Source organism: Pteronotus mesoamericanus, unplaced genomic scaffold, assembly GCF_021234165.1.
Source record: "Pteronotus mesoamericanus isolate MK-2021 breed Mesoamerican mustached bat unplaced genomic scaffold, CSHL_Meso_final contig_94, whole genome shotgun sequence".
NCBI lineage: Eukaryota > Metazoa > Chordata > Mammalia > Chiroptera > Mormoopidae > Pteronotus > Pteronotus mesoamericanus.
The window spans coordinates 16,868,184-16,894,053 of NW_026555285.1; the positions used below are offsets into that span (position 1 = coordinate 16,868,184).

At 36.9% G+C, this 25,870-nt stretch overlaps 1 protein-coding gene across 3 annotated transcripts in view; it reads right to left on the bottom strand.

Annotated features, from left to right (window-relative positions):
- DIAPH3 (diaphanous related formin 3) overlaps positions 1-25,870 on the bottom strand; it is a 459,782-nt gene that overhangs the window by 310,490 nt on the left and 123,422 nt on the right. For all 3 annotated transcript variants that reach the window (XM_054586406.1, XM_054586404.1, XM_054586403.1), the window contains 4 exons: positions 19,598-19,672; positions 19,443-19,512; positions 14,789-14,925; positions 12,066-12,171 (listed from right to left, as the gene is read on the bottom strand). In XM_054586406.1, the coding sequence (XP_054442381.1) occupies positions 12,066-12,171; positions 14,789-14,925; positions 19,443-19,512; positions 19,598-19,672 (388 nt within the window). The remainder of the gene's footprint in view (positions 1-12,065; positions 12,172-14,788; positions 14,926-19,442; positions 19,513-19,597; positions 19,673-25,870) is intronic.

Genomic DNA, 25,870 nt, shown 5'->3' on the forward strand with positions numbered 1-25,870 from the left:
AGGCAAGTCAAAGAATAAACTGTCATTTATTTGGATGAGAAATGGACTTGGGAAGAAAGATCAGGAATTCATTTTTGAAAATGTTAAGTTGGAAGTATCTATTAGTGATCATTATCGAAAAAAGTGGGGAAAAAGTTGGATATAGGAGACTCCAGTTCAAGAAAGAGATTACCTTAGTGAAATGGGGTGCAAAGCAGAAAGGATCTCAATATAAAGCTTGTTCCCTTACAGCCATTGGTTGGGGGATGGGGGAAGCAGGCCACAGGGCAGTGAAGACACTTTTTATAACAATGGCAAGCTGATGGCTAGCTACTAGCCGTGCTACCACTCTGGGGTAAAGGGTATGTATGTGACTTCCACAACATCTGGTGACTCGTGACATGGGGGTGGTTGATATGGGAAACGGTTCCCTCTATGTCACTGAATCACTCTTGCTCGGACTAAACGTGGCAGCCAAGTGAATGTAAACAATATGGGAAACTGGCAAATGTGGCTCACTGTGGGAGGAGCCACATAGGAGGTCATGCAGGAAGCTCCAGGTCAGGATTTAAACTAAGGGCGGGCAGAGAGAAGAGGCTGGTCTACCATGAGGGCTGAGAAAGTAGGCAGCAGCCATGCTGGTCTGTAGTAGAAAGGGCAGCCCTGCAAGGGAGATTCAGCCATGCTGCTGGTAGTGAGATAGGAGCCAGGTAGGCAGAGTGAGTGTAGAGGAGAAGGAGCCATGACGTAGCAGCTGGGCAGTGTGTAGTCAGGATTTGGCCAGGCGGCCTGGTATAGTAAGGGACAGGACAGAATGCTGCTGCTCTGACAGTGCCTGTCCGTGCTGACTCAGAAGCCGCTCAAGGACTCTGCCTTTCAAGATGCTGACTCTTAGGACTCAGGACATACAGAAAAGCCACTCTCTTGGGACCTGTGCCTTTCCTGGATTTCTCCATGATCCAGTGTAGCACGGCACATGTATTCATGGACTAGAACATGGAAGCTGAGGACAACATACCCTACATCCAGAAGGAGAGAGCTGCTGTGATAGGACGGTGACTTTGAAGCCCACAAGTGTACTTTCCAGAGAGGATGGAGATCTGCTTGTACAGCCGGCTTAAGCACAGATAAGGATACAGGGAACTATCAGGCTTGGTTTTTGCTTTTAGCCTTTACCCTTTTGTAGTACAGGGGAAGTACGGGGTTTCATGGGAGCACAAGGCTCTGAACAGAAGTGCTCATGGCCCCCCCAAGTTTTCACCCCAGTAAATAAAAACCTGTTTCTCCCCACACTAATTATTGGGTCATGCACGAAGGCACTATGTGAGCAGGCCCGTTTGCTCGGTTACAACTGCAACAGAATGAAAACACCAAGAGGTTAGATGGATCATCTATGAGGTAGTAGAGAGAGAACAAAAAAGGACACAGGATAACTGATAGGGGCAATTCAATTGTAGGTTTCAAATTGTAGGTTGAGGAAATATAAATAAATAAAGTATCTTTTTAAAAAAAAAGATACACCAACAGGTGTGGCGACTGAGTGCCAGACACGAGGCTTGCCTAATTTTTTTCACAGGCCACCAGGGCAGATGCTTTCTCCATGATTGCGCTAAAGGAACTGAGATGATACCTAACAAACAGCAAAGCAAGTACACTTTAGAAAGCCCACTCTTTAGTCAACTTGTTCATCCTGAATCTAAGTAGATGTTCTTACAAGTAAAATGATGGCTCTACTATATGAAAAACATATCAGCCACAGAAGCTAAATCTACACTGGAAACAAGTATCAGTCAAGTGCTTAAATAAAAATTCTATCACAGTCTGTGAATAATACTTATTATCTGGGCATGAAAGATACTACTTGGACTGCTATTCATCTTTCCTACCATAGCAGATATCATCTGTCTCTCTCCACACAATCAAATTTCACATTTATCAAGTTAAAATGAATAAATGATGCTTATAATATTTTGCCTCCAGTGCAAATAAACTCAAAGAATTTACATGAAGATACTTTAATTCAGAATAAAAACTAAAGAGAACAACTATATAATATAGACAAACACAAAAATAGTAAAGGACATCAGCAGATGAGGTAGTATAATTTTATTTATGCTTCCAATGATATGTTCTGTAAATGACAGATACAGTAAGAGAGCAAATCAGAACCTGGGGTAACTGCATATATCCTACAGATTAAGAAAAACAATATTGCCAGATTCAAGAGGCCATCATTTACATGAACAGAAATACTGAAAAACAAACTTGGATTTTTAAAATATTTATTCAGAAACTCCTCCTAAGACATCATTAATTTCTTCTACTTCCTTCCTTAAATTTGGTTGGAGCTGCCAGAATTGCAATTTTCATAGGAAACATTAGCTAGCTTTAAATTCTTGAGTATAAGCTTCATGAGGACAGGAGTATATTTCATTCATCTTCATAGTTCTAATATCTAGCACAACCCAGTGTGCAACAGTTACTGCATAATTAATAGATTTGCTGGTTAATTATGAAACTTAACATTTACATTTGAGGGATGAGTTAAGTTTATCTTTCCGGTGGTCCATTGTAGCCTAAGTGAGGAAATAAATTATGCAGCCCTGGCCTGATAGCTCAGTTGATTAGAGTGTCGTCCTGATATGCCTAGGTTGTGGGTTAAATCCCAGGTCGGGATACATCTAAGAATCGACGAAAAAACTATGGTACATTTACACAATGGACTACTACACAACAGAAAGAAAGAGCTACTACGCTTCATGGCAGTATGGACGGAACTGGAGAGCATCATGCTAAGTGAAGTAAGCCAGGTGGTGAAAGACAAATACCACGTGATCTCACCCAAAAGTGGATCTTAATCCACAAAACAAACAAGAAAAATATAACCAGCAACACTGAAAGAAAAACAAACCGACAGTAACGAGAAGGAAGGAGGGAGGGGGGTAAGAGGGAAAAGAAGGGGAAAGATCAAGTCAAGGAACATGTATATAGAACCCATGGACAAAGCCAAAGTGGGGAAGGACTGAGGGTGGGAGGTGGGGGCAGGTGGGGCAGGGGAAAGTGGTGGCGGGAAAGTGGAGACAAAGGTATTTGAACAAGGAAAAAGAGAATCAACCAATGACTGCATCAGGAAGTGAAGCAATAAATCCATGCTGAAGTCTCTCTCACACATCAAAAAATAAAAACTTTTTAAAGAGTTATGCGGATTCAGAAAACTGGCAGGAAATTTTAGACAGGAATGTTAACCACTAGTTTATATAGGTGTGCTCCATACGACAGTAAGTTCACACAGGAATATTTTACTGTATTTTTAATGGCTATTAGCTGAATGGCATATTTAATATGCCTGGTGTTTGATTCATATAGATATATTAATCTCACTCATTAAATCTACTGCTTTTGACTACCACTCAATAAGACTTATAGTCAAAACAGAGAGGAATTAAATTGATCTCTATATCTTTCTGGAATGTCCCAACAATGGCTCTAAAAATTGTCTCTTTACCACACTCTGTATTCTTCATTTGGTCTGTCATTAAATGTGAGAACAATTTATTTAAAACTGAAAATAACTTAAGCTAACAATGATTTTTTGTGGGGGAAAGGGACATACTTAATGCAAAAAAAATAATAAATCCAGACATGACAATTCGTTATAAGGAGGTCTTTATTTGATCTTGGGCAAAATTAATCTTGGGTGCATTTTGAACATTTAAGGCCCAAGGTGTGTGGAGGGAATGGGGGGGGAACAGGAGCAATTAAATTTGACTAAATTCACAAGGCATTTTAATCTATGATTTGTCTGATTATTGCCAAATGACAAAATTCCACATACACAGTTTTAACTCAATTAAGGGTGATTTTTAATACTTGGTTTTTAATACTTTAATGAACCTAACTACATGTAAAATGAAGGAAAGTATAATTTCTTTAATTAAAAAATACCGTTATTTTCCTACTTTCTGATATTAAAAAATTGAGATCTAATAAAATTTTCAAAGACCTAGTCTGTAGTTAAACTCAGTGAAATACAATGAGATTCAAGAGTTCACTTTATTTTTAAGTGCAGAAAATTTTCACTGTCATGGCAGCCATGACAACACAACTCTCAATCCTTGACTACAGTGAACATAACTGAGGTGAATAGATTAAGGGGAAAAAAAGCCCTCATAGATACTGACAACAGTATGGTGATACCAGGGGGAGAAGAGGCAGGAAGAGGTAGAAGAGGGTAACGGTGGGATAAATGGTGATGGAAGAACTTGAGTTGGGCTGGTAAACATACAATATAATATACAGATGTTATATTGTAGAACTGTACATCTGAAACTGGTATAATTTCATTAACCAGTATCACCTCAATAAACTCAATAGAAATAAATAAATGTTGGCTCAAGAACTCAGAAACTACCTTGCCAAGTTCTCCCTAGAACAGCATGGCAAGCCTGAGATGCTTCCAAACAACCAACCAACCAACCGACCAACCAATCTCTCTCTCTCTCTCTCTCTCTCTCTCTCTCTCTCTCTCCCTCCCCCCTCCTCCCCCCCTGCCTCCCGTCCCTCCTTCCTTCCTTCCTTCACCAGGGGTCAGATCCGCATTGAGTCTAACACCCCCCAGCCTTGCCTAACTCCCTCTCCAGGTTCCCTCACAGGCACTTCCCCTGTTGGACATCAAAGTTCTTGCTCTTTGAGGACCCAGATTAACACAGTCTGTCCCACAAGGAAAGTTTCAGCAAGACTATCATTTTCAATTGTCTGATTCATAAGTATTATAACAAACTTTACATTTAACAGAACACTTTCATATTTTCTTATTTTTCTTTAAATGTGAACACCCTCGTCATTTTATTTTGTAACCATGAGATACTTGTTAAGACCATGTGTATGTTACATACCTAAATGTGTTTGGAATATAATTTTCCTTTAGAAGCAGTTCCAGAGACATCAAAAGGTTGGATTAGATTTCATGCTTTCGTTTCTTTGGGGGAATATGGAATAGGCAAAAGTAGGTTTACAGTCGTGAGTAGATGAAACAGTTTATCCTTGCATCATTTATTATTTGTTTTATTACTTATTTATTTTACAACTGTAAGCTTACTTTTGCCCACCTCCATTTATTTCAGGATACATAAATATCTACCACAGAAATCCTAGTAAGACACACCAACCACTCCTCTCCACTGAATCCTAGAAGGATATATCTGTCCACTGTTTCAAGAACATCACACTAGATCTAAGAAACCTAATGATACAATGGCTGCACAAAGATATGAATGGAATTAATGCCACTGAACCATACCCTTAAAAAGTGGTTAAAATGGAAAATTTTACATGGGGTATATTTTACCACAATTTTTTTAAAAAAAGAATAGTTATGTATTTTAACAGAGGATTAAAAAAATGAGATTTTAGTTCTTTATACTAGGTAAAGTAGTAAAAATAAGTGATGTTCAGAAAGACACACATAAATCCTGTCAGCTGTCAGTACCTAAAGAAGACTATACTAAATCAAATTTTGGGAAACCTGGGGCTAAATTCAATAAAAGGATTTACATATAACTTAAGTGAGCAAGCTCAGAAACTAAAGTTGCTACAGGTTCACAAAGCATCAAGAGAACAATGAGTTTGCCCTCTAAAACAAAATTTCCCATGTCTTACCTTATTCATGTTTGCTCTCTGACATAACTAATTCTTCCAGTCTCTGATTAAGAAGCTTTACAAAACATGTTTTCCCTTTAGTCAGTAATTAATATAAGAAAAACACTACATAGCATCACTTAAGTCAAAATTAATGAAGGTCTCATTTCATTAGATCTGCACCAAGGCACAGTGAGTGTATAGGAACACCACAAGGAGTACCAGGCTGAAGAAAGGTCAAGAAGGTGACATAAGCAGGTGTAGTCATGTGCTCCCCGGCGTAAAACAGTTCTCTATGGATCTCTTACACTTCCTCAGACATTCTAAGCGGAAGCACTGATGACCTTTCTCCTGGACGGTCTGTTTAAGGATGTTTGGATAGCCAGTAACCTTGCAACACAGAGACACATCTCCTCTCCAAAGCAGGGGGCAGTCATGCTTTCTGCCTAATATAATAAAGATGGTATCTCTTTGGAGCAAAGGGCAGGCATACTTACAGCCCATCATAAAAGATATGGTTCTCAAAATTCAAAATTCCTCTCTTATAGCACAACCACCATCTCTGCCATGTCTTCAGACAGTCCCTCCAAAACCAAATGTTGGACTCAATTATTTCCAAAACTGAGAATCCTGAGGTTTATCAGGCAGCTGGGAGTCCATGCTATAGCCCCCAAAAGATACAGGTTCTAATTGGGTAACCCCCAACAACATTTGCCTTCTAGAAGCACCATGTGCATAATGTGGGAAAGCCAAAATTAATTTGCCTCGTTCTCTAAAAATGCTGCGACTTGCACCTTAGAGGTTGTCATAAAAGATGTTCAAGTATTTCAGGCAATACCACCAGAATACTGGGCAGTCCTCAGGCATCTGTGGAGATCTCTCCAAACTGAAGCTACCCTTGGCTCATCTGGGAAGCCTCCTGGAGAACAAACAGATCACTATTGACATGCACCCAGCAGGTAGTTAACCCTATGAAGAAAGTCTCCCAGTTAGAAAAAGTAGCAAGAAATGTGTCCCTGATTTTAGCTGAAATGCTCAATGACACCTCATCATCTCTGGAAGGCATGTAGGTCGGCATCAACTCACCCGCCAGACTGTATGGATGAGAGAATTGCCCTAGATTTCCCCTTGGCTGAACAAGGAGAAGTCCGTGCAATCAGCAATACATCATTCTGTACCTGAATCAATATCTCAGGTCAGGCAGAAAGATCAATAGAAAAAATTAAGGAAGCCTCCTGGTGTCCTAAAGCAGATCCAGGATGTCTACGGAATTTCTTCAGCTGACAGGATCTGGGACCTGGAAGGCGTAGTTGAGGTCAATATCGCAGGTCAGCCTCAACGTCCTGTTGAGTCCTATTGAATCCTGTTGACCAGCCATAATTAAATACTTTATGAGACGAACTAAACAGATTTAATCACAGTCTATATAAATCAGAATGATTGCTGTCCATGATAATAGAGTTGCATTCACTAAACTCACGGTTTCTTTCCTAAAACATAACCCACAGCAACTGCAAACTGGGGCTGATGCAAAGCTGATACTCAAGCTGTAGGCATTGCTGTGTAATAAAATCCTTTGTTTTTGATCAAAGAGATTGTGTCTTCTGACAGAGACCCTAGAACTGTGGTAGACTAACGTGTTAGTTTACAAGTGGTACAAAACTGCAGACCATTCATGTTCTTGATACTGCCCAGCTATGAGTCCAAGGGGCTGGGTCAGGAGAAAGACACCATAGGAAAGAAAAGGTGCAGCAGGCTGTCGCTGTGCGCCTGGGGACATAGACATGAAAGGAAAGCTAAACATCCACTCCACAAAACTCTGGAATTCCCATACTTGGTTCCTTTCCTGACAAAAATCTACACCAATTCAACCAGCTCTGTGACAACAGCAAAGGTTCAACAAACTCTTTGAAAGCTTAATAATGTTTCTGACACTCTAGCAAAGTATGGCTCTAACCACAGAAGAAAAAGGACACACACAAACAGAAAGAGAAAAAGAAAGAGAGGAGAGAAATGAGACTAGCAGATAATATTAAGGTATAGCAGAAGCTAGAGATTGGTTCACCCATATTTATTCCAACCCTTTTCTACTAAAAAAGACCTGGCCAACAAGAGGGGACAATTACATATATGAAGACAGGACCATGTGAAGAAAGCTTTGATGCTCTACTGTCTGTCCCTAGTGTCTCAGGTGCTAACCAGAGTAGAATGTTGGGAGTGGTGTTTCCATTAGAACATCCCTAGATGTGGTTTCTGACATTTCTTCCTTTCATTTCTTCTGGTTATACACTACCCACACATGGTTCTCTGGGCCTGCCTGAACACGATTATCTGTGAGGCACCCAGCACCATTTCCTGCTTAACTTACTAGGGTAGATTATGCTGCTTAAAGCTGAAAACCTCATCCACTACACTTGAAAAAAAATGTATATCTATTTTAACGCCAATATTTATATCCGTACTTCTTTCCTGATAGTAAGAACCTCTAAGACCTGAACATAATTTTGGGTTACTTCTGGTACTCAGTTTTTTACATTTTCACTGTGCTGTTGGGGGCTGGACAGAGCACTGCAGGGCAGTAGAAGTATGCCCATTCTATCAGAAACATAAGCAGCCAAATTATCCTCTTTATTATTATCAGACTCAAGAAAATCTAACAATCTTCCTTTAAAAAGTACTTTGTTAAAAATATACTTTGCAAGAAAAGAATAATGAATTTTTATTAATTTTACTACCACCCATTTCCTGCAATATAAAAACAAATAATTGGGTTCTATTTTATTCAGCAACAAACAAGTTTTATTTTTAATTTGGTGATCTGCCAATATCACCCAAACTAGTATAATTTAATATATGCAAATTATATAGTTAGTAGAGTAAAATGGGCACTTACAGCCATAGCTTTAAAGGAAAATTGATAACCATCTCGCTTTAAAATATATTTTATAGAAAAGTCCAAAGCACTCAAAAAGGAAAGTATTTTTAGATATTACTAAAGTGCTCCTTTATCATTTTAAACACAAGTACAGCACAATCAGCAATCCCAGAAAAGAGAATCTCCCCTCTCCCTGCCCCCCAAAAAATACCTATCTAGAAAATGGGAACTTCTAACTGTTAACTTAAGGTTGCCACCTCCTAGCTATTCCACCCATTACACTTCATAATAATAAGAAACCTCAATTAAAAAGTAAAAATTCACAATAAAATGGATGAGTAGGATGAGTAACAATTGTTTCCACTGTCTACATTCTTAACCAAGAGCATGCAAATTTAACCTGAACTTATCCTAAAAATGAGAAAGAAGTTAATTTAATTGATACTACAATGACTTTTCATTTATCAATGAAAATTAAACTTTAAGAATAATGTCAAGAAATTTATTTTAGTGTTTATAGGGCATCAAAAAATAACATTACTAACCATAAAAGAAAATATAATTACTTACAACCAAGACAATTAGTCTCATTAAAGCAAGTATAACCAGCCACCTATATCTTGGTAAAGGAATTTCACAAGAATTGAATTAAATACATGACTTCTACAACTATTAAAGGAAAATGCTGGGACTAGCCCCTCTCCTCTCCACCCTTTATCCCCTTAGATAAATATGAAAAATAAGCAGTTAGTAAAAAGAAATTTTCTCTACAAACATCCATAGCTACATTTTTCATAATAGCTAAAAAATGGAAACATCCTGAACCTCCAAGTGACAAATGATAAACAAAATGTAATAAACATCCACAGAACAGAGTATTATTTGCATTTAAAAAATGAAGTTCTGATACCTTATAAACATGGATAAATCTTGAAAATACTATACTAAGTGAATGAAACCAGTCACAAAGGACCAGAAATTTCATGATTTCATTTATGTCAAATGTCCAGAATATGAAAACCTATAGAGATAACAGATTAATGATTGCCTAGCGCTAAGGGATGAGCAGTTTCTTTTGGGGGTGAGGAAAATGTTCTAAAATTGTAATGAAGATTGAATAATTCTATGAATATACATAAAAACACTGAACATATACTTTAAAGTGGGTAAATTATATAATGTGAATTTATGTAAGTTTATATAAAGCTATTTTTAAAAAATCACTTCAAAACCATATCAAGTCTTTTGACATACATATATTTTTTAATTTCTTCATGTCTCGGTAACATCTTGCATTAGAGTATACCCAGACCAGGAAATTGAGATCGGCACAATCCACAGAGCTTACTCAGACTATATCAGCTTTACACTCAAGTGCATTTATGCTTGTTTAATTCTATGAACTTTTATCCCATGCATAGATTTACATAACCATCACTATAATCAAGACACAAACTGTTTCAATCACACAAGACTCACTCCTGCTATTTCTAGCAGGCCATAAAGGCCACACTCAACACCTTCTCAGACCCAATCCCAAAACTTTGGAACTATTAAACTGTTTTCCAGCTCTATAATTTGGTTATTTGAAAAATATCATATAAAAGGTATCCGACAATGCTTAACCTTTTAGAATTGGCATTTTCCAATTAGAATAATTCTTTGGAGATCATGCAAGTTGTATGTATCAATGTTGCTGAGTAATATTCTATGGAATGGCTGCACCACAGCTTAACCATTCGACAGTGTTCAAGGACTCTGGGTTGTTTCCGGTTTGGAGTTATGACAAATACGGCTGCCATAAAAATTTGTGTATGGTTTTTTGTGAAATATAGATTTTCATTAACCTGGGATAAATGTTCAAGAGTATAATTGCTGGGTTGTACAGTTAATACCAATTTTAATATCAACACTGGTAATGTTCCTGAAAAAAAAAAATGAGGATCACTTCCAATCTCCACTCTCCACTGACTTTGTTTAATTTAACAAAATTACTTTTTATGGCTGGCTTTTACTCAACAATTCTGCTAAAAGACCAGGCACTGCACTAGCATTTTAAATATATTATCCTATGTGATACTTGCATCAACAATGAGCCAAGTATTGATATTAATTACCTCCATCTTACAACTGAGAAAACTGAGCTATAGAAGAGGTTTGGGGTTGATCCAGAGTCATGCAACTAGCGTATGAAAAGCTGGAACCTAAATTCAACCCGGCCTGCCTCAGACGTCTGCTCCTTTCACCACAAGACGCTACACCTAGTAAGACACTTCTATAGCATGTATGTAATTGATTAGATACAAAAAGTGTATATTAGTACAAAAAAATCTTCGTTTAAGGGATAAAGTTCAGATGTGCCCATTACATCTAATAAATGAGATTTTAAAAATTGGACATGATCTCTAATATGCTGCAAAAATAAACAAAATTAATCTAACAATCTGACATTTGGACAAATATATGCAAAAATTAACGTGAGTACTGGATGAAAATTCACATAAAGTAATTGTTCAGTTTTTCTCTATGAAGTTTCTTTTAGGTTTACTCTTCATTAACATTGTGGTGATTAGGAAACCTGAGGATAGATGCAAAAGGTAGCAAAGAAGGAAAAGGAGGGTGATGACGTATGAATTCAAAGAGCCTACCACACCAAGCAAGTGAAAGAGCAAAGTTTGTGTTAGACGTGGGTAACACGTCCCGGATCCTTTCATTGGCAGGCCCTCCAATGAGCCCAGATGAGTAAGGAGGGGCTATTTCTTAGAGGCTCCATTAACTGGACTCACGCAACAGGGATGTACACTCACAGCTTCACACCTGCCTACTGCCCAGAAACAAATCCCAGCAAGAGGACTCCTCACCAGCCACTCACAACACCGTCATCAGACACATCATCGTCACAAACACCATCATCAGAAATATCATAATAAATTTATTAACTTGACAGTTCCTAACATTTTCCAAGTTTTTTGTGAGAAATATTTTTATCAACATTTCCTCCAATATACTTACACTTGATTAACAATGATTTTAACAATAACGGTACAAAAACTCATCTCTTTTCTTAAGGAGAAAGTAAATGAATACTAGGCAGCTTGGATACTCTAATCTTTAATTCTAAATGTGACTTTTTGGGAGCACTTAAATCTTTTTGAAAATCTGCGTAAGTGTACCATGGGCATCACTATTACTCATGTAAACTTTCAATATTTCAGACATAAAAACTAATACAAGAGGCCATTATGAGAAATTGCCAAAATTTCTTCAAAATTATAGTCATCAACTTTTGAAACTAACATAAAATAAACAATTTGTGGAACTATAATTATATAGTTTACAGAGAAACCTAGTATAGTCAACTTCTAGGAAAGTAACCTATGGAAATAATTATAGGTGTATACCAAGTTGCATCTGTAAGATAAATTATGATGTAGAATAAATTAGAATACTATATACACTCCTTTTAAATGGTATAAAATAGTAAATGGCATACAAGATTTCATACTATAGTATTAAATATAAACCAGTCAGAAAACAGTTACAAAGTAATGTGCATGATACACGTGACACCTACTTGCAGCTGAACTGAATTGTGCTGTAGACCTTTCACAATAGAAGAAAATCTGTCAATTCTTCTTTCTTCTCCAGCTGATGTTAAAGCTTCTAAAACTTCTTCAAGGCTGTTGGAAATTTGAATTTACTAATTAAACTGCAAACAGTGAATAACCCAAATGCCATAATCCAATTGCTTGATTTAATAAACTCTGTAGTTACTACTTTTTCCAGGCAACCAATAACATTTTAAAAGTAGCTTACCCGGTATGTATCAGTAGTCTCCATAGCATGTATCAAGCAATGCTCTAAGCATGTTACACATTTTGATTTATTTATTCCTCATAACAACCCTATGATGATGCTTATTTATCAAGCATTTATATAGTGCTTACTACACATCAGGCACTAATTGAACCAGTTTATAAACAGTAACTCATTTTAATGTCTGTAATTTCATGAGATAAGTATTATCATTATCCCATATTACAAATTGGGCAACTGAGGCAGAAAAGGTTAACCAATTTATCCCCCAAATACTAAATGGTAGAGCAAGGATCTAAAACCAGATGGTCTGTATAGTAAGCACCTTATAAATGCTCATAACCACTACACTCTACTTCCTCTCAAATAAACCAAAGTTCTGGTAGCTACAAATATATAGTAGTAAGAAATTACAGTTCAAATATAAAAAGATAATAGTTATGCAGGAACTATACTGGCTCCTTTAAAACAAATAGCTATATTAACAGGACTGAGCAGATTGTAGAAGCTCACACAGTTTCATAGTTTACGAACACAAACAGGTAGTCCTAAGAGCTATCAATATTTATGTCATTTTGAGTCCTATTCTAAAATCAAAAAATAATAAAATAATATGGAATTAGGGGAAGAGGAAAGAGGGGGGAAATGAGAAAAAAAGAAAAAAAGGAGAGAGAGAAAAAGAGGGAAAAGAAAGAGGAAAAGGAAGAAGAAAGGGATAGGGAAGAAAAAGGAGAGAGAAGCAATAGGAAGTGTGGGAGAAAGGGAGACAAAGGAAGAATGGAAGGAGGGAGGAGAAGGGAGAGAAAGAAAGGGAGAGAGGGAGCACAGAAAGTATCTTAAATGACAACATAAAGTTCAGTCTGGAAGGAAATTTGACTTGGGGTGGTGAACACACAATATAATATATTGATGATTTATTATAGTATTGTACCCTTGAAACCCATATAATTTTAATAACCAACATCACCCCAATAAGTTCAATAAAAAAGACATTAAATTCATTCTTAGGTTTCTACACCAAAATTCATATGGTCTTTTTAAAATGGGAAAAGGAAAAGGCCGAGGCTGTGTGCGAGCTTTGCACGCTGAGATTGCAGCTGGGACAACCTCGTCCACAGATACTCTTGTTAGGTGCGTAGAGGGGCAGAACGGCAGGGCTGAGTGCTGTCTATTGACTCTCCAACTAAATCCAAATGGAGTGGTTCTACAGTCACCAGCCACAGCCAGGTCATCCCAAGGGCAATTTTCCAATGTGGGCAGGAGGTTACAGGGCTGCGCTGGGTTTTACATGAGAGGGCTATTTCCTTTTGTCTCTGGTTTTTTGGTTTTTAGATCTTTATGCTTTTCAAAAAACTTTTAAAGTAATTTTTAAATGGCTCCTTGTAATAAGAACCCCCAATCTTCTTTCTAAAAAATAGTTCATCTTTATAATTATCTTTTAATATGTATGTAATAGTCTTTTAGTTACAGCCCTAACATGTGAATAACGTCTTTAAAAGCTTCAGTGTATATTTTATGGTCAAGAACTATGTATTCTCAACCAGTAAAATACAGTTTCATGTGTCACTTTCTAAATCTGCCTTAGATACCGATTTTCAAATAGTATGATATTTGCTTTTTATAAGGGAATATACATGACCTATACTTTGAATTAATTCTATCTGAAAAAAATAATAAAACATATGAAGCAGAACTCATTAGCATATTTTTCAAATCTTCATTCAGAATTTTTTATTTAGGGTTTGAGTTCAGAACAGTTTAAAATAAATAAAATGAAGAAGTCAATACCTCACGGCCTATATCAGGGGTCCCCAAACCCTGGGCCATGGACCAGTACCAGTTCATGGCCAGTTAGGAACCGGGCCACACAGGAGGAGTGGGGAGCAGCCAGCGAATCTCCACCTGTATTTTCAGCCGCTCCTCACGGCTCACATTACCGCGTGGGCTCTGCCTCCGGTCAGATCAGTAGCCGTATCAGATTCTCATAGGAGCACAAACCCAACTGTGAAGAGCATGCACAGTGGGTCTAGGTGGCACGCTCCTTATGAGAATCTACTGCCCGCTGATCTGAGGTAGCGCTTAACTAGCTCTATAGCCACACTGACACTAGCATTGGGAAGTGGTTGCAGACACAAATTATCATTAACAGAGATGTTTGATTGCACAGAGACCATAATAAATCAATTGCTTGCAGACTCAAATCAAAACTCTATCAGTGAGTGGCAAGTGACAATCAAGCTGTATCTGGTGGCAGGCTATAAAGCCATCTGCTACCCGCCGTCCGTGGAAAAATTATCTTCCATGAAACTGGTCCCTGGTGCCAAAAGTTTGGGGGCTCCTGGCCTAAATGAATCTAAATCGGTTGCTTAAGTGTACTTCATTTATTTAAATTCCAGTCTAAAACAGAATAATGAAAACATTAAATAAATCATATTGTATTATATCATTACATAATAATAGAAATAAGTTCAGAAGACTCACGTGCTTTCCTCCCCTACAATGCACACCGCAGAGAGGAGTTTGGCCACATCTGCCATCATGCTGGGGTGCTCAGGATCGACAGCTCTGGCTAATAACGAAAGACTTCGCTCTTCACTCATAATTCTTTCCAAGCCATACTATAACATTTTGGAAATAAGAAGTTAAAAGTTTACAATTAGTTTTTTAAAAATAGTGTTCTGAAGAAAATGCAGTTATTAAAAAAGTGTTTATTGAATAATTTTACAATTAATAAAGCTAAAGAATATAAAGAATGTATAACATCCTAAAAAAATTCATGAAGTATACAATTTACATCAAGAACTATGAGAACCAACCAAATACAGAGAACCACTCAAACATGATTTTACACCGATACAGACTGATAATTATTAACATAGGTAAGTGGTCAACTGGAAGAAGTAAAGCAGCAGTGTAAAATACTGAGACTTCCCAACAGAAACATACAAAATAAAAAGTCAGACAGCGAAGCAGACAATAAGGCCATCAGGATTCTTCCTGGGAGGGAAGATTGGTAAGAGATGCACGACAAGAAGCCACACACTATCCCAGAGAAATACACTGAGAGCTGCATGTGCAAAGCAAAGTTTACAAGCAAAAAGGAAAATTCATGTAATAAATTTTATTTCAGTATATCCAAAATAATAACATTTCAACATATAATCTAAATAAAACATTCATTAATGAGACATTTCACTTTTTTTCTCCCTAAGTAGTACAAATCTAGTGTGTATTCTATACTTACAGCACATCTCAACTCAGACTAGACACATTCCAAATGCTGAACAGCCACATGCATAGAGCCAACCACATTATACAGTGTAGGCCCAGAGAGTAACACCTCGTTCAAAAATGGGAAAAAGCTGAAGGATGATTCGGGCATATACCATATAGAAAGTGCCAGAAGGAGCATATGTATTCTGACTGGAATATTTATCATCAGAAAGACAGTGCAGTTGTAAACACATTATAAAAATGGGATGATTTGGCATTTGAACAAAGTTTGTTTGCTACTGCCAAGATGTCACATCCAATTAGAAGATAAGAAGTTACGTTAATGACTAAGGATACAAACGTCTCTTAAGGCCCCTTTATAAACTATGGAAGACAATTATCAAATAACAAAGAATTCAGAAAAGTAATAAAACAATACTATTTATCTACCAGAGAATCCTCTAGAAGTGAAAATTGGATGATTATAGTTACTCCAAAGAATTAAAAAAGGCCTTATCCCAATTACGAACCTATGAACTATGGCTTACACTAAAAATTAACACTAGACATATGTGTCATAGTTGAATCTATAACAATCCAAACGTGTTGAGTGTTATGAGGTTTTAGTTATAACTTTCCTACTGTAAATTTCACTTATGTAAAGAAATCTTCACATTGTACTGGAATACAGCATTTAGACCACTATCTAGGGAACAGGTACAAAGAAGGAGGGACAGACAGAGGATCAAAAGCACCAGAACATGATTTTGCTAAAGACTTCTCTTTCTTGGTGGTGACTGGGAAAAGTTACAGAGACAACTACACTGGCCAGGAAACGCTCACTTCTGTGATTTTTGGGGTTTGCTTCATACCTGCAAATAAAGAATAAAAAAGCAGGCATGGAACCAGTGACTACAATATGCCTTGAGAATCATTCCAGGGGCTTATAAAGTACTGCTTAAGTCCAATTCAAAAAGTCGATCGGTCAAAGATTACAAAGTACCAAAGGATTGGCTCTGTCCTCAGAAACCTGCAGATTGAGAAAAGCCTGCCTCCAGCATGTTCCCCTCATTTCCCACCCTCTGGGTGTCCTTAGCCAGAACCTGCCTTCCTGGAATCAGAATCCTGTGGCTCCTCAAGCCACTCAAGGAATTTTCATATTGATTTCCTGTGACTAACACTAAGCTACCTTCTCTGGCAAGCCATAAACCATCATGTACAAAGGACAGAATATCAGCATTCTCTGATCTCATGGTTTTGCCCATTACCCTGCGACTCCTAAAGCTCCATCATAGGCAGTATTCTCTCGAGTTTGCTAATGTAAAAATGTATAGTTATCAGTTTAAGTATGGAATGAGGCCAGTTGTCAATATTCAATACCTAGAACTGAAGAAATTTTTGCTGCCTACTTATATAAAACTATTCTCATTCAATTACGTAAAACACAAAGCAAAGGAAAACAAAAAATGTCGACTTTATGAGAGATATAGCCAACTTACCAGTACTGGCATGTGCAGTGCATTAAGTGAAGGCTCTTATAAGGTTAGAGAGGTGGTGACAACTTTGGAAGGCCTAAGGAAGTCTCTTGACTGAATGTCAAAGATCCAATCTAGATTCTATGAAAACTAACGTTCTAAACTGAGGACTAATGCCAGGTTCCATCTGCATTCTACATGAGGCCTATTATTACCCAATAGATGGAACTCCAGGCCAATGAAGAAGTGATAGGTAGGGGAAGGTTAGTGCCCCAAATCCCCTGTGGAGGATGCCCAACACTACATGCATGCTGGTGCTGAACAACTCCCCCGCCCCTCCCCACGCCAACACCTGTGAATTAATCCCAACAGCAGAAGCCATGCGGGGAGAGGGGCTGGCTTCAGGAGCAAAGCACCTTTGCGGGGGGATGTACATCTCTAAGCCACACACAAAAAGTTAACTGACCAAAGCAAAGCCCTTCTTCTAAGGACCTTTTAGTTTTAATAAATTAACTTTTCATCCTGACTTATTTTCTTCCTAATAGTCACAATCTTTTCTCATTAAAAAAAATATTAGTCCACTTTAGTGTTATAAGAAATTTGCTTTCATATATTATCAAATTTGCTTATTATATAATTACTAGTTCAAAATAAGGTACCACACTTTTCTCTCTTAAAGTCTACATTATTCATTTTCAATAATCTCTTATAAAGGCTGCACAATGAGGTATAGAAAAAAAATTATCACCAGGACTTCAGAAAGAATAAAAAGCTTTACCAAAAATTTCAGTCACAATATAATACTAATTCCAAGTATCAATAACTTAACTTTTCATTCTTATTAGCACACATGGCATGAATGAATACAAACAGCAATATATCTCAGCTCCACATATGCAAACTGTAAGCAACACAATGTTATTGTAAAATGTCACATTATATTAATTAGAATATAAATACATATGGTTTACTCCTTCTCCTATCCAGTTTCAAAACAAGTAAGATATTTTCAATATGCCATCTCACTTTAACCATGACACTCTTCCCAAGTTAGGTTCCACCTGTCCCTCTGGTTGGAAAAAATGTTTCTGGGTTATCTCTACTCTCAGACTTCCCACCACTAGTGAAATGTTCAAATTCTCTAATTTCACTTTCAAAGGCGCTTCCTAAAGTAGAACTATGTACTGACAATGTGAAAAGACCTCTCCCTATCAGCAGTTTCTCATTTCTTTATTCACTTATTCTCATATTCTACAAAATACCTAAAACATACTTCTCACAGAAAAATGGAAAGACTTTTGATTTCTATATCAGATATCTTCCTTTAAAATTTTATCTAATTAGAAGGGCTGAGGGAGGAGAAAAATATTTCATTGGTTAAAAGTAGAAAACTTAACTCCAGAAAATGCTAAAAAAACACATAAATAATTCAGCAAAATAAAAATAATTAGAAAACATAAATATTTACTACATTTAGTAAAAATACATAAAATAAACGTTAATAATTTAAATATCAGTACTTGAGTGTGAAGTCTTCTAAAGGTTTATTCTAAAACTCAGAATGAGGAAAAATATTAAAAATAAAATTAATCAGAAATATAGAGTTTGCTGCAAAACACAAATCATCACACCGTCCTAAGTACAATTTCCTCTCCCGCTGTCTAACAGCAACTAAAATACCTATCATTACTCACACATCATGAGGTAAATGCATTTAGATGTTGGAGCTAAAGACATGGCACTGGGCAGAGAAATTTCTTCAATTAAGAGTATAAAAGAAACCCTTTCAGAAAATCTAACTTCAGTAGAGAGCTTAAAGTATTTCTCTCTTCTAATGTTCCCTCTTTAAATATGCAAACTCTGCAGATCCATCATTTTGTATTTGGTATCAATAATATGCATATTATGCATAACTGCTCCCTTTCTGGGACCTGTTTTATCTATTTTCATTAATTGCATTATAGAGTTAAATTCCTAAACTATAAAAATTAAGTCTTTCCAACTTGATTCTTTGATAATAAATATTAGTGCAAACCTCATTTAATAATCATGTATAATTCCAAAGGTGATTCATGCTATAGTTTTGAAAATTAAGAGTGAGCGAGAGGAAGGGAGTAAGGAAGGAAGAAGTGAAAAGAACAAAAAGAAGGACAGAAAGGGAGGGAGAGAGACAGGGAGGGAGAAAGGAGGGAGAGAACTAATCTACACATGAGAAGTTAAGGGCCAAAAGAAGGTCCGTTCATCCCCAAGCTTCTCCACTGGGAGACAGTTTTTTTTACACAAAACTGAAAATTATACAATTCAGTATTTTTTCTATTATGTACTAAACAGCATATCAAAGCAATATATCACTTAATCACAAATTCTTTATTATACAACTCTAATTCTTAAAAATTCTAGGAAGAACCAGTGAAGAACGAATATAATATCATTAACCATGTACACACCTGGGTATTCATCAAAGCCTTTAGACACTGTATGACTTTGTGCTGATTCTTCTTTACAATTTTTTCTTGTCTGCATTGGCATAAAAGATATCAGTATTAGAATTATAATTGGACATGAAAGTGTAGCTTAAATGAAAATAACCAGCAGTACTTACATTTTGCTACTAATCAGTTTTTCCAAAATGTCCAGTAATAATCCGAGCCCCTCATGTCCGAAACTTTGTACCCAACTGAAAAACAAGAAAAAGGGTTGTTATATATTAAGTTAGTATTCTCAGCTTGGAATATCACAATACTATCACATATATTTTACAACAGTTATATTCTAATCATAAAAACAATATCGGAATAACAGCTTGTACAAATCATTCATAATTCATGCTCTTAGTTGTCATAGAAGGAGTAAAAATGCAGCAAGCTAGTGGTGTGCATCCTTATGATTGCTGAAAATTTCCCAAGTTTCAAAGTTCAATTTTTTTTAAGCGTCTTCATCATTTTTTAAATGACTATTTTCATCCTTACATATCTATTCTGTAAGCCCATAGATATAGTCACAGAACTGTATTGTAATTAGGACATTACTGCCAACAGACAACAGCTCACCTAGATTATAGAAAACCTACCTTCATAGAAATTAATACATTTTTTTCTAGTGGTGATTTGGAATGCCTAAGTCAATAAATAAATAATAACCATCTGTTTTCAAAAGTTAGTAGAAGAAAGCAAAAAATAAGTGTGTATACATGTTTGTACATATCTTTGTTTATATGTATGATTTTATGTGTGAGCATATATAGGTGTGTGGCCTTTGAGAAATGAAATGTTGCCCTGGCCAGGGTGGATCACCGGTTCGGCATCATCCATCAAACCAAAGGGTTGTTGGTTTGACTCATGGTTAGGTTACTGGTCAGGGGCACATAAATGGGTTGCAGGTTCAGTCCCCTGGGGCATGTATGGAAAGCAACAAATCGACGTTTCTCTCTCACATCAATGTTTCTCACCCTCTTACTCCCTCCCTCTACCTCTCTCTAAAATCAAAATGAAAATGAAATGTAAAGAAGAAAAAGAAAAATGAAATATTAAAAACAAAATTTCCCTCAATAATCAAAAACAGCACATTATAAAGAATAAAAACAAGTCATATACCAGGATATAATACTGTTTTCTTACTTAAGTTACAATATAACATTTCCCATGAAAATAAGAAGGGTAGAAACCAAATGCAACATTTTCTATGAAAAATAAAAATATTATTTAAAAATCTACCTTCATTTGTACACATCTGTGAACACAGTTTAATCACCTATAAGTATTCAGAATTTCTGATTTTACCACCCCGCAAAAAAGCACCTTGTCATTTAGATTGCAAACTTTTATCAGATTTTTACTTGTCTCTTCTCTGTGAAAACCATGGAACAACTAATTCAAGAATGCACTAAACAGTAACAATACTCGTCTGAAAAAGAAAAGACTGAAGATCACTATCATAGTTAAGGGGAGAAAAAAAAAAGTTAAAAAGAAGTTGGTGTTTTCAAACCAGAATGCTACATCAAAAGTGAAGAGTTTACTCTGTGCTATCAGCAGCAGACATTATTACCTGCAGGCATTTCAATTCCTGCTTTCATGTTTCAGGAAAACACCCAGGGCATCCCGCTTAACTATTTGTCTTGTTGTCTCCTATTCTGTATTTATTCTTATTTCACATGCAGCAGGGAGCTCGAAATCAAACGCATAAGGAGTAATTTAAGTTTTACTTGGGCTGGCACTGACATGTGCAGACAGGCTCTGTTCACCAGGCCCTCCTGTGGGACTTCGGTGTTTTGTTTGAAGTGAATTTTCAGCAATCTCTATATTCAAAAGTATAACCATAAAAATATTCTAAAACTAATAAGAACGGTTTAGGGTGATTCTTACCACTATCATCTTCAATCATTGTGGACAATAAAGTTACTATTCCTAAAACTACCTTATACCAATAAACACAAATTTAAAATTATGTTAATATAGCAAAAAGACTGGTGAATTTAATACACTTATCTGGGAATCCACTGTACAGTTGTAGAGTTTAGAAAACATTTTACCCCAGGTAAACAAGATAAAACTTCTGATCTGAGGAAGAGAATCAAGACGGTGGAGGAGTGAACAGAAGTAACACTGACCTCCTCTCAGGACCAATATGGAATTACAACTAAATTGTGGAGAAATCACCTGGAACAAACAACTGAACAATAGCAAGAAAGGAGCCTTAGAACCTCGGACAGACAGAAGAATCAGCTTTAGTACAAGCTGATTGGTAAGGAGTGCAGTAGAGATTCTAGAAGGCAGGCCGGGTGCCCACGGGCAGCAGAACCAGAAGTATATTGAAACAGCCAGTTGGATTCCCCCTGTGATGCCTCCAAGCCAGCCTGCTGAGTGCAGAGTGACTAGATTAACAGTGGAAGGAGACAGCCACAGACAGTAGTTTCCTAGAAGTCTCAAATAGACTGCCTAAGATCAGACAGGGTCAACATCTGACATAATCAGAGGTAGAACCAGAAAAATAAAACACCAGTCTCCTACCATAGAAGTTCACACCACAAAGTCAGGAAATCAAGACAGAGCAATTCAAGAAGCAGAAGCAAAAAAGAAGAGTCTCACAAATAATGGGAAGAAAAAGAAACACCCCCAATCGAAGGAATAGGAAGAATCCCCAGAAAGAACACTAAATGAAATAAGAGGCAAGTAAACTATCAGACAATGAGTTCAAAAAAACGGTCCTAAGGAAGCTCAATGAGCTCAGAGAAAATTACAAAAAACTACAGGGAAACTACGAGGGACTTACTGCAAACTATATCAGCATGAAAAAAGGACATAGAAACTATCAATAAGAGACAAGAGGAAATGAAGGAGACAATTTCTGAATTGAAGAACACAGTAGAAAAAATCAAAAGCAGGCTAGATGAAGCAGAGGAATGAATCAGTGAGCTGGAGGACAAGGTAGAAAAAAGCTCCCAGAAAGAGCAAGAAAATGAAAAAAGACTCAAAAATAATGAAGAGGCATTGAGGGAAATACAGGACAACCTGAAATGTAATAATATCTGTATAGTAGGGATACCAAAAGGAGAAGAGGATGAGGAAGGGACAGAGAACCTGTTTGGAAAAGTAATGATGGAAAACTTCCCTAACTTGAGGAGAGAAAAAGTCACACAAGTCCAGGAAGCATAGAGGGCCCATTCAAGAGGAACCCAATCAGGCCCACTCCAAGACACATCATCATGAAAATGGCAAATATCAAACATGAAGAGAGGATCCTAAATGAAGCAAGGGAGAAACAGGTAATAACATATCAGGGAGCCCTGATACGGCTAGCAGCTGACTTCTCAACAGAAATACTACAAGCCAGAAAGGAGCGGCAAGAAATATTCCAAGTCATGAAAAGCAAAGGCATGCAACCAAGACTGCTCTACCTAGCAAGGCTCTCAATTAAAATGGAAGGCAAAGTAAGGAATTTCCCAGACAAAAGAAGGCTAAAAGAATACACCTCCACCAAACCAGCATTGCAAGATATGCTAAAGGGACTGCTTTAAGAAGATGAAGAAAAAGAATCTATGAAAACCCAGTTCCTTTCACAGTCACCAATACTTGATATCACCAGTATTTTTAATGCTTATTAATCTGACTGTGACAACAATGTGTTATCTTTTTACTTTATTGTTTGTTGAAACTAAACCTGTTTTTGTATATTTCTTGCCTATTTCTTTTATTTTTAAAAAGCTTTAAATGACTTTTTTGTATTCTTTATCCATTTTTTGATTAACTGTTTGTATAATTTTTTCCCTAAATAAAAACAGCTATTAACCCTTTTTTAGATGTGTTGCAAATACTTTCCTAATCTATTACGTTGGGAACAGTCCCACCTGGTTTCAGGGACTATAGCCTGGCCACCAGATGAGAGGACCCCAAGGCTGGAGCTGAGCAAGGAGACCTTGGAAAAATAAGCCACTGAGGAGACAAAACCTGTCCCCCTGGCATGAGTGCAGCCCCTGCCTCCCTCATATCACCCTGTTTGGCCCACCCTGATTGGCCCCAGAGGATGACTGGTTAGTCAATGACAGGTAAGACCCCTCGATGGCAGGGGCAACCTAAGACAAGCACAGATGCATAGGGGCCATCATGGGAAGGACTTGAGGAACACGGTGAAGAGGAAAAAGACCCTCACCCCTAGGCTTTGATATGGCCAGAGTGCTCATTCTTTCTCAACGAAGTCTCTTTATGTCTTGGCAGCTCTGCCCCACCCACCTGGCTCAGGCTTCAAACAATACTAGAGGCAGATACAGCCCTAAACTGGACTGGGCCGTTCTGGGGGGCAAGGGGGGAGGTGGAAACATAGAAGTAAGTTCCTTGAAGCATGCTTTGTTCTTCCCTCAAAAGCCATGATAACCAGCTTCTGCTGAGAAGGAAATTTACATTATTCACCAACCCTGACCTGAGGCAAGTCTCTTGCTTCCCTTCAATTGCTATCTATGATCTCTATCTGTTTTCTTAACATAGCCTTTTGACATTGATTGATGAGCTTTAGAGTATATCCCAGTGCATATGGTTCTCAATAAAAGCCACTTCAAGAGACGGGCCTAGGGGCCTTCTCCACTAGAGGGAAGTGCCACTCCTTCCCCTGGCAGACCAAGAGAAAAGTGTCTGGGACAACTTATTTTATCACCCGGAGCGGCTTTGGGGAACAGTCCGCCCTCCACCTCAGCTGGCGCCTGAATAGGGACCTTCAGGACCCGGATCCACCTCATAATTACTTGTCCTTGAACTTTTTTATATGTATATTACTATATAGTCTTACTTGTTTAATACAGTCATGCTGTCATTATTTTACTTTACAGCTTCTGGGTTTGGATATGTTAGGGTAAGAAAAATATTATTTTGTATTTTCTCCTAAGACTCCTTAGATTTTACATTTTGGTTTTTAACTCACCTGAGTATTTCTTGTATAATGTGTGAAATAGGGTTCTGTAGTTTATTTCAAGTAATAGTGGTCCTTGCACCTTACTTGTTGAATAAGACTTATGTTCCCCATTGACTTGAAATATCAAACATATATGACATTATTAGACAGACATATACTTTTGTTTCTAGAATGCTCATTCTATTTCATTGATTTACTTGATTATTTCTGTGCTGGTGTCATGTTGTTTTAATTGCAGAGAATTATAATGCATTTAAATTTTTTAAGATTTCATAATGGATTTTGACATTTAAAATAAATAAATAAGTAAAAATCTACATTTTTGTATAAAAAAAGAAAGAAGAAACTCCTACCTTTTGCGACAACATAGATGGAACTGGAGAATATTATGCTAAGTAAAATAAGCCAGTCAGTGAAAGACAAATACCATATGATCTCACCTCTAAGTGGAATCTATTCAACAAAATAAACTAACAAACAAATAAACCATAGGCATGGAAACCTGGAGCAGACTGAAAGTGACCAGAGGGGATGGGGAAGGAGGACAATGGTGGAAAGAAAGAGAAGGGACTAAACAAAGAAGATGTATGAATGATTCATGGACATAGACAACAGAATGGGAATTGACTGTGGGAGAGGGGGGCGGGGTGGGATGGGCGGAGGAGGGCAAAGGGGGAAAAACTGAGACAACGGTAATAAACATGATTTAAAAATAAAAATTTTTTAAAAATGAAAAAAACTGGTCTGAGTAATTAATAATAGAACATAGCTATTTTAAAAATGTATCACCACTAGTACAACAACTATATCTAGAATATCAGGGCCCACAAAAATAAGTTCTCAAATCAACCATTTTGGACCCACTACATAACTCTCTTCTACATTGTAGAATATAAATCATTAAAGTAAAACTTACATCCACTTATGTATATTACATATAAACTAATTCTCTATGAAATATAGTTAAATGTAAAGAGGCATCCTACCTAATACTTTATATTTTTTACTACAATGTTTTAACTCATGGTGGGAAATATTTTATCAAAAACAATAAAATCAAAGATGTTGGTAACAGTCTGTTCAAAGGCAGATTATATTTCATAAAACACCAAAAACAAGAAAAGTGGGACAAGGTGTAGAGAATAGAAGCTAGATGCTTGATAACAAAAAAAAAACCACTATAATATTTAAACATAGAAAGGAAACTGACAAAAGTACTCATTGAAAAAGTAATATTGGAACACAAATTAAATAGGCATAAAAAGTCTCCCTGTTTCCATTAAAAAATTCCAAGGCCAACATATTGTTGTATTAACAAGTTATCACCCATAAACCCATTCTCTCAAAATATTCGCCCCCAACCTCTACTGTTTTCAGCAATATTATTTTTAAGGATAGGGGCAAATATCAGTTGCTATCTCTTCTGGAAAAGATGTTCAAGATAAAAAGTGATATTGAGTAGGTAGGGCTGCAATTT